Here is a 12,737-nt window from a genome sequence, read left to right on the forward strand (position 1 = left end):
AAAACACTCGTAATAATAGGCTTACGATCCTAAAGCACAACCTTCCTAGGTAGATTTCTATATATCGCTATAAAAGCAGGAATATCATAACCCCGCCTAATACTAACGTCAACTAGCAAAGTATCACCAATCTCCGTACTAACCTATAAACTAACCGATACCAAATAGGGTAAAAGCCCTCGTCAAACTAGCTCGCCTTTCTAGCACGGTAAGCACTTATAAATGAATTAAAATGCCGTAGATACGACGACGTGGTAACAACCTAGTTAAAGAACGGTAAATCTATCTTATATACCGCCTGAAAGGGTCTATTTGTGTCACCTAACGCCGGAGACCTATATCCGTTTCTCTTAAAGTATACCGGGAACCCGTTGAACGGTGGGCGCGTAGCTTCGTAGTAGAATATAATGCTGTGCTGATATCGTTCGTCGACGAGGCCGTTACTTAGGGTTGTGCCGTGAAATGCACCTGAGTGGAAGGCTAGTATATTCATCGCAACGAGGTGCCGTGCTAGACGAGTCAGCAGCTCGACGTCGACGCCTGTTCTCTTGGATAGAGATGTCGGGCTGAGACCTCTTAGGGCTGCTTCTTGAAGGTGTTAGAATAATCTACGACGAGCCGGATTATGGCGGACTAGGCGGGCTGTGGTATAAGCGGTGATATTGTGAGCTTGGTTGTTGGGGTATTGGGAAAGGTTTATATCTGAAACTGGTCTTCTTACCTCTGTCTAGAAAGTGCGCTGGATGAATTCACTTGGAATTTCGAGTGCGGCCACAAGCGCGCGGCTTTGCGCGATGAGCGCTTCTCACGAACCCGGTTCATTTTCTTTAAATGCTTTTCCTATGGAGGCAAGCTGCTTGAGGATTGCGAAGGGGTTTATGGTTGGAGTATACTGTGGGGATTTTGGATATCGGTATAACGTATTATGCAAAATAAGATCGATTAGATGCATCCGGGGAATTGGGTAGTACCGGTAGCATTTTCCGTTGAAACGTGCCGTCCTACCTGGTACGCCTTCGATACAAAGCAGTTTATTCACAGCTTTACTTCCAAAGTCCTTTCAGGAATTGATACTTTCTGTCAAGTGCAAACAGCCGGTCTTTATATCGAGGTACTCGGGCGACTAGAGCCGCACTAGAGGGACCCACCACGGGAGTTAACCGTGGTTGACGGCTCTCTAAGGAGGTCGATTTGTTTGATATCGATCAAGCACCATCTAATACCTTGTTGGCCAGGTCACATAAGTCAGGATATCAGTTTCACAAGGGTCAATATTGTATATCATTCAAAGGTCACTTATACTTTAATTCGAATGTATATTGTCAACCATCTGCGGGACTACAAGCCAGGCATGCGCCGGTTTCTAAAGGGATTACTTGATACTGCTTGTCACAGTATCCCATCCCATGGCGCTTGCGTAAAGTGAGAAAGATATTGGAAAGATCTAAGTCTCAATGCTAAGGTTATGGCTGAAAGGGAGCATGGACTATCTCAAAACCAGAAGGACCACATAGATGTATCCTCCTTTGAAACAGCGGCGTCAAAACTAACCACTCTAACATTAAGCACCAGCTATACCCTCATGCATCTACTGAATCAAGCCCGCATTAATCAAAATTGGAATAGCCTGATCCTCAATCCACTCCGTACATTTGATCAACGGCCGACGAGGCTCCCCAAACTCATAAAACGTCATTGGATCCCAACTTTTGACAGGCTCTGTCCTCATCGTCACTTTGTTGAAAGCCTTCTGCTTCGGTGGTGCCGGGATAGACTTAAGAATATCGTTCCAGTTCTTAGGATAGTTGAGAGCTCTGGTATGTCCTATGAGTTCCTTTGAGAAGAAGTTCTCATCTGTCTCGGGGTCGTCGTATTTTGCTGGCTCGTAGTGCATGCCTGTGACAATTTCGCCGGTGACATGGTGCTTTATTCCACTACCTGAACCTTGTTCGTTTGTTTGGACGAAGAGGATGGTGTGGTATCGAGGCGATGGCATGTCTGGGTCTTGCATTGATAGTGTCAATTTGACTTTGTAGACTGGGTAGATTTGGGAGGTTGACATGTTGACGCTAGGAACTGGAAATCAATGTGACTGACTCTTAGGGGAGCTAAAGGTTCGATGGTGAGAACCTCTCGTCTTTAATGCTTTTCTCCCCGCTTTTTTCTTCTAGCAAATGGGGTATCACGGAATACACCTAACCACCCAGTTAAATTAGAAGTAGTACACAGAGTATGTATCTCAACGTTTAGTATGAGCGCTTAAAATCCTATCTGACAATCAATGGTAGTATTTCGAATATGTCCAGTCTTGCCCCCTATCATTTTTATCTTCTACCCCTCACTTTAAACCACATGCTTGACTAGAAATACTTTGTAATAATTGTCTATCCTGGGGGAAAATACACAATCACCTCAGGGGAATCTGTGCAAAGGGCATATTTATACTGGCTTAGAACATCTTGGGCAAATGATCAATGGCGGGCACTTTCATCATCAAAAAGCTCATCCCAGTCTTCATCGGATGCATTAGTATAGGAGGTACGATAAATGACCCAGTCCCATGGCCAAACTCCATTCTGACTAAATTAACAGTCCAAGAAGAGTGGTACAGACTTCCACGTTATTGCATATTGTCGGTTGCGTCGCTCACAGAGGGTTCTTCGGGTGGAAATTCGGATGAACGCCATGGTCTAGACCATGATTCGTCATGAAATACACTGGGTGGACCTGAATGCAAATGCATTGTTTTTCTACAGCATTGTTGTAAGTGGATGCATGTAGTTGGTTAGAACCCTCCAAGGCCCGGGTAGTTGTTCTCTTTGTGTCTCGCTTAGCGCATGGGTGTCGAATACTTAGAGTCAAGCATGTGAGTGACCAGGATTTTTGCTAAGCTATAAAGTAGGCAAAAAACTGGTTGATCGATTCATTTTCTTGTTAAAAATAGTGAAAGGAGTAGGGTGTTTCTTCACTAAGATTAGCCGGACAACGTTCTTCACCCCGTCACGCATATTTAATACTATCTATGCACAAATTATTATTTTCCCTACCTACACAGAAATATGTTCTCTGTATATGCCCGTGCCATGTTCACTTTTATCCCATATTTCCCACGTCCCCAACCCAAGTCCCCTTTCAATCAACCTTAATAACTATGAACTCGAAACGCATATGCCTTTAAGCAATCAGTTTTGGCACGTAACATTTAGTACATACATTGCCCACTGAGCATTCAAGATGCGGGGAATATCATGACGAGCATCAAACTGCATGAATTTTGAGCTAAAATATGGCTATTCGATTTGGGGCTAAATTACGGTTGCATCCACTATAAATAGTAACTTCTCGTGTTCTTCGTGTTGTTAGTGGCTTCTAGGGAAGTATGAATTCAGGAACACGAACTTACGAGAAATGATCGACCAAAACTCCAGTTAGTGTCTACTGGACCCCTTGAAATTGTTATTTTTGTAAACAATCTTGGAGATCTCGGCTGGTTGGGTACTATAACGCGAGGTTCACGGCGATCATATCGGATTAGAGGGAATACGAGTGAAGACTCCCGTCCGAGAAAGACGAATCGACGATCAGCTCGACAAACACGAAGGGCACTGTAACAGGTTATACACCTTCTCGTAGCACAGCGTGATGATTTATCTATAAAGGCTTCAACGTCCATCGCTATTCGGATTCATCTTCAGCCCTTCCAACCCACGGAAAAAACGAACTCTCCATCACAAAGACATACAACCAAACAATCCACCATGCATTTTATTTCCCTCATTGCCTTCTCCTTCGCGACGTCCATAACAGCCGTCAGCGCCTACCCCATCACCGGAGCCACTGTCAACTGCCGCTCCGGTCCTGGGACAAGCCATGCGGTCGTCAAGTCATACAAAAAGTCCCAGGATGTTGAAATTACCTGTCAAACCACAGGAGACACAGTCTCCGGCAACAACATCTGGGACAAGACATCCGACGGCTGCTACGTAGCCGACTACTACGTGAAAACCGGCAGCAGCAGCTACGTGACCACTAAATGCAGCAGCGGTGGTAGCGGCGATGACAGCGGAGGCAGCACAGGCACCGGAAAGGCCATCATCGCTGCAGCCGAGAAGGAGAAAGGGCTCCCATACGTCTGGGGTGGCGGTGGTTGCAAGGGTCCCTCCGGCGGCGGCTTTGACTGCTCCGGTCTGACGCAGTATGCTATCTGCCAGGCATTGAAGAAGACTATTCCCCGTGTTGCGCAAGACCAGTATGACTCCAGTATGGGCAAGCGGTATCCGCGTGCGCAGGCTAAGGCTGGTGATCTCTTGTTCTGGGCTACTGGTGGTGATTGCAAGAACAAGGTTGCTCATGTTGGTATCTTTATCAATGATAAGTTGATGATCAATGCTGCTCGTACTGGTACGCCGGTTCGTGAGCAGGCTATTTGGACTTCTTATGGTGGGGAGAGTATCTGTCCTTATGTTATGAGGTATGTATTTCATGCCCTGATTTCTGGGCTGTTCATACTAACGGGTATATAGATTTACTTAAGCGATATAGGTTGACTGGTTCGGGTCTCCTTTGAAGGTTATTATTGAGATCATTTGTATGGTACTCTAGGTAGGAAATTGAAGTAACCCTCTATGTTTTTTTATCCATAGCAGCCAAATCTATACTGGAGCTTTGCAGGTAACAGTTGAAAGGAAGGAAGAAACTATGGAAAATTTATGAATTGGGAAGGTACGTGTTGTTGGGGGTATAAAAGGGCACCCACCCCCTTTCCTTCCTTCTCTTCTCTTCTCTTCTTCCTCTCCCCATCCCTTCCAACCACACATATCTTCCTAACCCCCATGAGACAGCGTAGGTGGAGGGTCCCGTAACACTTGGATGCCCATGCATGACATCAACATTGTTGAGGCCCATGCAGCTGCATTCAAATCAAACCGGGCTGTCTCGTGTGTGTTCTTTGGCAAGTGGCTAAGCATTTGGGTACCATAGTCACTGGACAAGTCCCACGGAATACATTGGGGGTGTTTAGTCACATCCTCTTTCATTGTACAACTAGTCACCTAGGTAGTCGCCCAGTCTATGAATGAGCTAGACTTAGTTTTAATTTCTTGAATTCCATGTGATCTACCTAGGCAACATTGACATATAGTCTGTCTACATTTTCTTCAAAACCGCGAGACATCTCGACCAAAGAACTTGTTCAATGTCCACCGGAAAGCCACACGCAATTTATTGCGCCAGCTGATGGACATGCTGATGTACGCCATCTTCCAAATGAGCGACGCAGTACGTCCTTTGATACCTTCTGGCAGGAAACTCGTCGAGCCACGGTCACCACTATGGGGTATTTGCATCAATGCCCGTTCGTCGCCGATGTACGCCATCGTGCCCAGGTCGCGGAAAGAGAAAGGTGGAGTCTGATCCAGGTCACCTTTGTTCAAGCGATCGGCTAGCCACTTGGATTCTTGGTTGGTAGCCTGTGCCGTTGCAGGAGGTGCACCAGTCTCCGGCATGGCATTATCACCCAATGCAAACACATCCCGGAGAACGGCTGTCTGGCCTGTTTCGTTCTGCAGCTGCACCCGCAGATGCCCGTCGACGACAAGGGGACCTTTCTTGGGAGCTTTCTTGAATTTCCACGATGCGTTTTCGGGTTTTTCAGGTGCTTCTGGTGAAGCCTCCATGCTATGTACTGAGTCTGTGGGGAATGCGTCGATTGAATCAAGCGATTCGGTGATGAACTTAGGCATGGCATTACCCGTTACCCAAACACACATTCCAACACCCAGTTCACCGTCCTCTTCGGTTGTAAGAGTCAAACAGCGCTTGGGGTCCATATTGTATGGCGGAGGTGCACCAGGCGGGCCCCAGCGCAAACTTTTGACATGGTGGGAGGTCTTGATATCAATACCCTCACGCACCATGGTCTCCATCGCATATCGGGAAAGCGACTCGTCGAACATCGAAAGCACCTTGGGCGCAACATCGTACAAAGTGATCTTCGGGAGTTCGTCAAGACTCGGGTAAAGCGCCATCATATCGGAGTAGATGAAATCGCGCAGCGACGCCGCAAGTTCGATTCCGGTTGGACCAGCTCCAACAATGGCAAAGTTCAGTAGCCACTTTCGCATCTCCGGTGTAGTGAAGGGCAGAACGGCCAGTTCGAAACATTCCCGCACGCGCCGCTTGACCCTTTTCGCATCCCCGATATCTTTGAAGAACATTGCATTCTCCCGCACCCCCGGTGTTCCAAACGTGCGGCTGACGGCGCCTACCGCAATGACTAGCTTGTCATAGGGTACTTCGAATAATTCTCCCTGTTCCCATTGGAGATGCGCTTGCATCGGCGCCTTATTCGTGGCCTCCGGACCTTCCTCGGTTCCTCGCTGCTCTTCGGTCGTGCGGGGTGACTCGGTGACGCCGCTCTTGACGACTGTTGCTTCGCATAGAACGGTCTTCTTTTTCAGGTTAACTGCGCGCGCAGCTCCTTGGATGAAGTCGACTTTGGCGCGCGGGTCGCGCACGGGCTCGACGATGTTCGAGAAATCGAGAGATCCGCTGGCCGTGTTGGTAAGTAGAGGAGTAAAGACGAAGTATGAGCGAGGTGAGATTATGAGAGGTGCATAAGTCTTTGGAGAAAGCCTCCGCGAAAGAGTGTATCCACCCCAGCCGGATCCAAGAATGACGACTCGTTCTTTTTTATTTTCAGGCTCCTGAGCTGCGGCGGGCTTTTCAACATGTGTTGCGAGGCATCTCCGGCCTGATGTGTGAAATACCGGGGTAATGCTAGAAGATATGTAGGTAGAGTTGGAAGGGTTGGCAAAGGAAGGGAACGGATTCCGCATACGTAGGGCCTGGCGCCGCAGAGGGAGCATCGCGCTCAATGGCCGGGTTTGCATAATAATGGAAGACTAGCTCAGATTGTCAACAAATCGAAGATGGTCTGTTCGAAATTGATCCCATTATAGCACCAAAACCTCTTATCTAAATGCAGCATTGGTGCTCTTAAGGTTTACTCCTCCGCTGACACGTCGATGACTTCACTGTCGGCAGGGTAAGGAAAGGAGAACCCGGAGCGGACCTTGGGCCTGGCCCACTTGGTATGACCCATAGTCCTTCGGATCTTCGTGATCCCGTGAATGTTTTGAGAACTGAGAGCTGTTACTGCTCCCTCTATCAAGCTCGTGGGCACCCGGAACCCTTCGGAGCAGTCGGTGAGAAGGAACTGCACGTGCCGTCGGAGACGATCGGGAGGTTAAGGCACATGCTGGTCACATGGCACTGAAGAATTTTAACAGATTCTTATCAGCTGTAAATGGGTTTAAGGGTAACTTGTGAAGTAGGGAGGGGAAACCGAAGATATTATGAGTTCAAGGGGAGCGTCGTACGATGGGGTTGCGCTAGGGCTTGGCAAAATCACATGGATTATATAAATGCAACATAAGTTGAGTTAACTAACTAGCTAGTTATCTCAAGGATCTCCGAGGTTTTAGCGGCTTGAGGCTTTGATGCTGATTTAGATTTCGAGATAACAAGCCCAACCATTTCCCGGATTGTTTTCTCACATTCTCTTCCGCGGTTCAACAGATGCACTGGTGTTCGGCTTGAAGGGCCAGTTTCCTTAGCACTGCGTGAAGACGCCCGAATCCGAATCCGTCCCGGTTATAACACGTCTCGGTATTATCCAAGTAAATGGCATGAAATTCAGCGAACTTGTCTGTCCGTTCGCATCAATCACATCTCGAGATTTTGCATTCACTTCCTAGGCGGTGGACAGGGCGGTGAGAAACATCTCGGGTTTATGACACTCTGTGTGGCGTCCTGTGGCGCATACACGTATACCAAGTAGCGCAGCTATAGTCTGAGTCACAACGTCGGATTTAGGGGCAGATTACCTAATCGGGTTGGTCTCTTTTCCGCTATATACCTTCAGCCTCATCGGTGTATCTGTATTCGCCCCTCCGAGTTTTAGGTTTCTCGAAGGTTCGGAGATCATTTTATAATGTATGCCTATCTCCGATATATTGCTACATTGGGGCCAATTCTCGGCCCTGAGCCCTGATGGCAAACTGGCTAGGCAGGCTGTCATACGTATACTTCCAGAATGACGATTAACATGGCTGCCTGGGTGTGTATCCAGTTGTGTATATAAAGGGCGGCATTTTACTTCTGTGTATCTCTCTAATATCACATCAAGTGTCTTCCACTTGTCTTCGCTTTTGTTCTCTACTTTTGATACCTTCCAACATATCATTTTCTCTCGCGAGTTACATATTTTACATCAATCTACCACTCCAAGATGGCTTCCATCTACCAACTTAACCAGCCTCCCAATCCATTTTGGGATTTTTTCAACGGCAATCTAGAGGGCCATCCTTTCTTTGCTCCTAACGGCCACCGCGGACACCACGGACATAACGGACGTCGTGGATGGGATAACCCCCAGCAGAGCGACAATACTACCCGAGGTGCTCAAGTCGGTGAAACCACTGAGGCCAACGACAATATGGAGAAAGACGAAACGTCAGCATCGGACTTTGATTCTCCTGACAATAACCACCACCGCCACAGCCACGGAAAGTGCAAGAACAAGGGCCATGGAGGTACCGGTCACCACGGACCAGGTCCCTTCCGCGGCAAGGGCGGCAAGGGAAAACACGGTCATGGTCATGACTACCACCAAGGTGCCGGCGGCTTCGGGGACCCTGGGCGTGACGGACGGGGCAGACATGGATATGGACACGGACACGGTCCCCATCCTGGTCCATACGGCTTCCCCGGCCACCACCATAACGCCGGTCCTTTTGGTTTCGGGCCCCGTGGGTATGGCAACCATCACAAAGGAGGCCCCGGTGGTCGCAGCAGACACCACGGCGGACCTCCTTTCGGCAGTCCATTCGACTTCCTGCGCCAGCTCAGTGCAGGACTTGGGTTCCCCATGAACGAGCCTACCACAGAGGGTGCTGACTTCACGCCCTCCGTTGACGTCTTCGACACCCCCACAAAGTACATTGTGCATGTCTCACTTCCGGGGGCTAAGAAAAGCGATCTCAGCATTGACTATGATGCTGATGAGTCTGTTCTGCATCTGGCGGGTGTTGTTTACCGTCCCGGTGTCAATGAGGATATGCACCAGGCTCTTGTCATGGAAGAGCGGGGCCAGCACGTTGGTGTCTTTGAGCGCGAGGTCCGTCTTGGGACTCGTGTTGCCCCGGCTTTTGTTGTTGTTGATGAGATCTCGGCGAAGCTGGAGGATGGTGTTTTGAATGTTACTTTGCCGAAGATTGTTCAGGATCCTGAGGTTGGGAAGAAGAAGGTTATTGTGGAGGATGGTGATTTGGAGAATGAGAAGGATGCCATGGTCGTGGATGAGAGGACTCTCACTCCGGTGGAGTCTGAAGCAAGCGATGTTGAAGATGGTGAGGCAAGAGAGTATGCCAAGGTTCATGTGCAGTGAGTACAGGTCGAATTTCTGTGGTTTTTGGATTAGTTGGAGTTTGTTTTATGCATCCTTGTTTTCATCTCTCGTTTAATATTTGAAATTGTTTACCATGAAATAATGAATCTCCGCTCGAAATCGGGTGGAATATATACCAATTCATTTTGCTGTAAATTCTTGTAAACGAAAGTCCCATGACAAATATCTATCAATATGTCGTAATACTCGATCGAGATCATTTGCCAAAGACCCATTTTCTCGGCCATACCAGCCACTCCCGAAAGCCGGGGTTGATCTTATTCTCAATCTCCTCCAGTAATTGAAGCGAAGTGCCTTTGATAAACCAGGAATCGTCAACAATACGCAGCAGCACACACCAATGACTCAGCAGGACCAGAGCTGCAGGATGGGATGCTTCCAGGTCAGCTTGGAATTGTTTGGAAAGTGAGTATGCCCACATTAGGACCATTCCCACCTCCACATGGGGTCCTGCAAGCTCCATCTGACGAGTCGAGTTCTCAAAGTACTTCATTGCGTGTTTGTAGTCTGCTCGGTAATCGAAAGGACGCGGTAACTCATCCGAGGCGCTCAAGTTCTGGTGGGACTGGGGTTGTATGTGAGGGAATGGATAATCATCAATAAACTGATGGAGTTGCGATATCCGAGCCTGGATGTCAGGAGGAAGAAGAGACTGTTGCATAGTCCCTGGACTGAAACGGTGTCAGTTGGCTCGGTTCAACAATTACCATGCCTCTAATGTGGATTACAAAAACTCCAAACTCACCTTGGAATAAGCATTTCATCTTCAATCCAGACGCTGTTGACAAGTGGTGCGAGCTGGGTTCTCCGAAGAGAGCGTAGCCATGGCTCCATGATTGTCTGCAATCCCTTGACGACGGAAAAGAGCTCCACCATATTCGATATCGGAGCAGGCCAGCGATCCGCCCCCAGTCGGATCGGCGAGGCACAGATGCATACCATAATCATAGAAGCAAAACAGAAAACGGGCTGCCAGTTGCTAGGGTTGATTGGGGAGGAAATGAGCTCCCGGAATTCTTTTAGCCCAACTGCCTGGTGGTAGGCAGATGCCTTGAGATTCTTTTCTTTCTGGGTTGGGAAGAGATAGCAGCGGTGCAAAGCAGCCAAAGCCAGTATTCCGTGCATCAAATATTTATTGGAATATCCCTCCATTGGGAGAACAGTGCGCCAGACATGCCGTGAGTCTTCGCGGATTGTCAGAGTGTTGCATGTCACAGTGCAGTAATGGTGCATGAGTTCAAGATCCGATGCCCAGTCATCCGTATTCAAAGCCGGGATTTCAGCTGGCGAGTCGGACAGAAATTGCAGTAGATCAGATCTACTCTCTGACTTACGCTGTTCGTGACCCAGAGTCCTTGGGTCCCCAACGGGAGTTGCCGGATATGACTCTGCACTCAATGGCGAAGGCCCATAAGACAGTACCGGTGACCCTGACTGAGTAGCTGGACTCTCAGCCGGGGTCGATACGCCTCGCTCAACATAGGAGCATTGAATGGCATGTTTGACACAGTTGGCACATGGATATTGTTCATCGCACTGTGCTGGGTTAGGATAGGCTCAAGCTAGGGATTGTTCGTCGTACCTTTAGTCTTCGCGCTTTACATTGTGGACAGCCATTGCGCGACTTGCGATGTGATCTCCTTGGGCCCATTATCAAAGATTTATAGTAAGATCAAAGTGGTGAAGAGAGATCAACTCGAACTCGAGTGCGGATACGGGGATACGTGGAAACGAATACGGGAAACGAATACGGACACGGAAACGGAGACAAATTCGCCGCAAGCCTCTTCAATACCCCCACATCGTCTGTCTAAGCTGCGCAAAAGCCAAGATGTTTCCCCAAATGATAAGAATAACGCTCGAATCAATTCATTCAATTGTAAGGTCGCCTAAATTTATAGTGGATCGCGAAGGAACTTTGTTTCTGGTCTAAGGCTATGGTCGTAGCTGGTAGCGATGGTTGTTGCCCAGATTCATATAAAGTCCAAACGTATACCCCAACTAGCATAAATGAACTCAACTTCTTCAAACGTCAAGCTCATCTCATTTCAGGATGTCTGACCAACATAATATCTATGGGTACAATCCCTCTCTCCCCGCCGCTATCATCTTTATCATTCTCTTCAGCGCTTCAACCGCTCACCACGGCTATCAACTCACGAAGTCACGATGCTGGTACTTCATCCCATTCGTTATCGGGGGAGTCTGTACGTGAAGCTACTTATCTCGCTGTTCAAAATCACAACTGACCTCTCTCTCTCTCTCAACTCACACAGTTCAGGTCATTGGATACATCTGCCGAGCCGCGTCGCATGACAACTTCTATGGAATCCCGCTATACGCCATGCAGACACTCTTCATCCTGCTCGCGCCGCCGCTATACGCGGCATCTATCTACATGATCCTCGGCCGCACAGTTACCTACCTTCAGGCCGAGCACCTCAGCATGGTGCCAATCAAGTGGATGACCAAGATCTTCGTGACAGGAGATGTCTTCTCTTTTTTCTTGCAATGCGCTGGTAAGTAAATCACTTGTTATCAAATAAAATAACAGGCCAGCTACGGTCTGAGAATACGGAAGCTAACCATATCTCTCATCTTAGGTGGCGGCCTCATGTCTACAGGAGGCTCCATGCGTGATGCAGGTTCGAACATAACCATCGGTGGCCTGGTCGTCCAACTCCTCTTCTTCGGCTTCTTCGTGATCGTGACGACAGTCTTCCACTTCCGGATCTCCCGTCAACCGACTTCCAGATCGCAGTTAGATCGCGATCAAACCCGCGGTGATGGCTGGAGACAGCGCAATTGGTTCACAATCCTCATTGGACTGTACGTCGCCAGCTTCCTGATTCTGGTGCGGTCCGTGTTTCGCTTGGTCGAATACAAAGAAGGTTACGATGGGTACACCATGACGCACGAGGTGTTCATGTACATCTTCGATGGGCTATTGATGCTTATCGCCATGGTTGTCATGAATGTGTGCCACCCCGCTAAGGTCATAGGGAATGGGAAAGAGGGAAGCCGGGAGTATTCAGATGTGGTGCAGCTAAGCTAGATGGCGAATATTGTAGCTTCAAGGGCTGACGCATTTACTACTGAAAATCTTTTTTAATTCTCGTCAAAACTTCTTCAATTCTCACCCGGACCTCAATTACTTTTAGTGCTATGTAGAAGACGGGTATATCCAACTTTTGCCTAAAGATCGAAACAACAAAACGACCAAGACAAAAACAACAAGCTATAAGACAAAATATTCAATCATTACATG

General features: G+C 48.2%; 6 protein-coding genes across 6 annotated transcripts; 3 read left to right on the plus strand and 3 right to left on the minus strand.

The window, feature by feature from the left end:
- Window positions 1-1,588: 1,588 nt before the first annotated feature.
- N7537_000322 (uncharacterized protein) lies at window positions 1,589-2,062 on the minus strand (the record flags this gene model as incomplete). The annotated part of the gene is made up of 1 exon (XM_056891380.1): window positions 1,589-2,062. The coding sequence occupies one exon, from the start codon at window positions 2,060-2,062 to the stop codon at window positions 1,589-1,591; it is 474 nt and encodes a 157-aa protein (XP_056756375.1).
- A 1,696-nt stretch (window positions 2,063-3,758) lies between these two features.
- N7537_000323 (C40 family peptidase) lies at window positions 3,759-4,533 on the plus strand (the record flags this gene model as incomplete). Its single annotated transcript, XM_056891381.1, has 2 exons — window positions 3,759-4,471; window positions 4,524-4,533. 2 exons carry the CDS (start codon window positions 3,759-3,761, stop codon window positions 4,531-4,533), a joined length of 723 nt encoding a protein of 240 aa, XP_056756376.1.
- A 623-nt stretch (window positions 4,534-5,156) lies between these two features.
- N7537_000324 (putative pyridine nucleotide-disulfide oxidoreductase) lies at window positions 5,157-6,890 on the minus strand (the record flags this gene model as incomplete). The annotated part of the gene is made up of 1 exon (XM_056891382.1): window positions 5,157-6,890. One exon carries the CDS (start codon window positions 6,888-6,890, stop codon window positions 5,157-5,159), a length of 1,734 nt encoding a protein of 577 aa, XP_056756377.1.
- Window positions 6,891-8,290: 1,400 nt separating this feature from the next.
- Window positions 8,291-9,448, plus strand: N7537_000325 (Hsp20/alpha crystallin family protein; the record flags this gene model as incomplete). The annotated part of the gene is made up of 1 exon (XM_056891383.1): window positions 8,291-9,448. One exon carries the CDS (start codon window positions 8,291-8,293, stop codon window positions 9,446-9,448), a length of 1,158 nt encoding a protein of 385 aa, XP_056756378.1.
- A 217-nt stretch (window positions 9,449-9,665) lies between these two features.
- On the minus strand, window positions 9,666-11,120 carry N7537_000326 (Zn(II)2Cys6 transcription factor domain-containing protein; the record flags this gene model as incomplete). Its single annotated transcript, XM_056891384.1, has 3 exons — window positions 9,666-10,140; window positions 10,215-11,005; window positions 11,052-11,120. The coding sequence occupies 3 exons, from the start codon at window positions 11,118-11,120 to the stop codon at window positions 9,666-9,668; spliced, it is 1,335 nt and encodes a 444-aa protein (XP_056756379.1).
- A 402-nt stretch (window positions 11,121-11,522) lies between these two features.
- Window positions 11,523-12,524, plus strand: N7537_000327 (RTA1 domain-containing protein; the record flags this gene model as incomplete). The annotated part of the gene is made up of 3 exons (XM_056891385.1): window positions 11,523-11,676; window positions 11,746-11,988; window positions 12,073-12,524. The coding sequence occupies 3 exons, from the start codon at window positions 11,523-11,525 to the stop codon at window positions 12,522-12,524; spliced, it is 849 nt and encodes a 282-aa protein (XP_056756380.1).
- Window positions 12,525-12,737: the final 213 nt, after the last annotated feature.

This window comes from Penicillium hordei (genome assembly GCF_028827395.1).
Source record: "Penicillium hordei strain IBT 12815 chromosome Unknown utg000001l_segment0_segment0, whole genome shotgun sequence".
Taxonomy (NCBI): domain Eukaryota; kingdom Fungi; phylum Ascomycota; class Eurotiomycetes; order Eurotiales; family Aspergillaceae; genus Penicillium; species Penicillium hordei.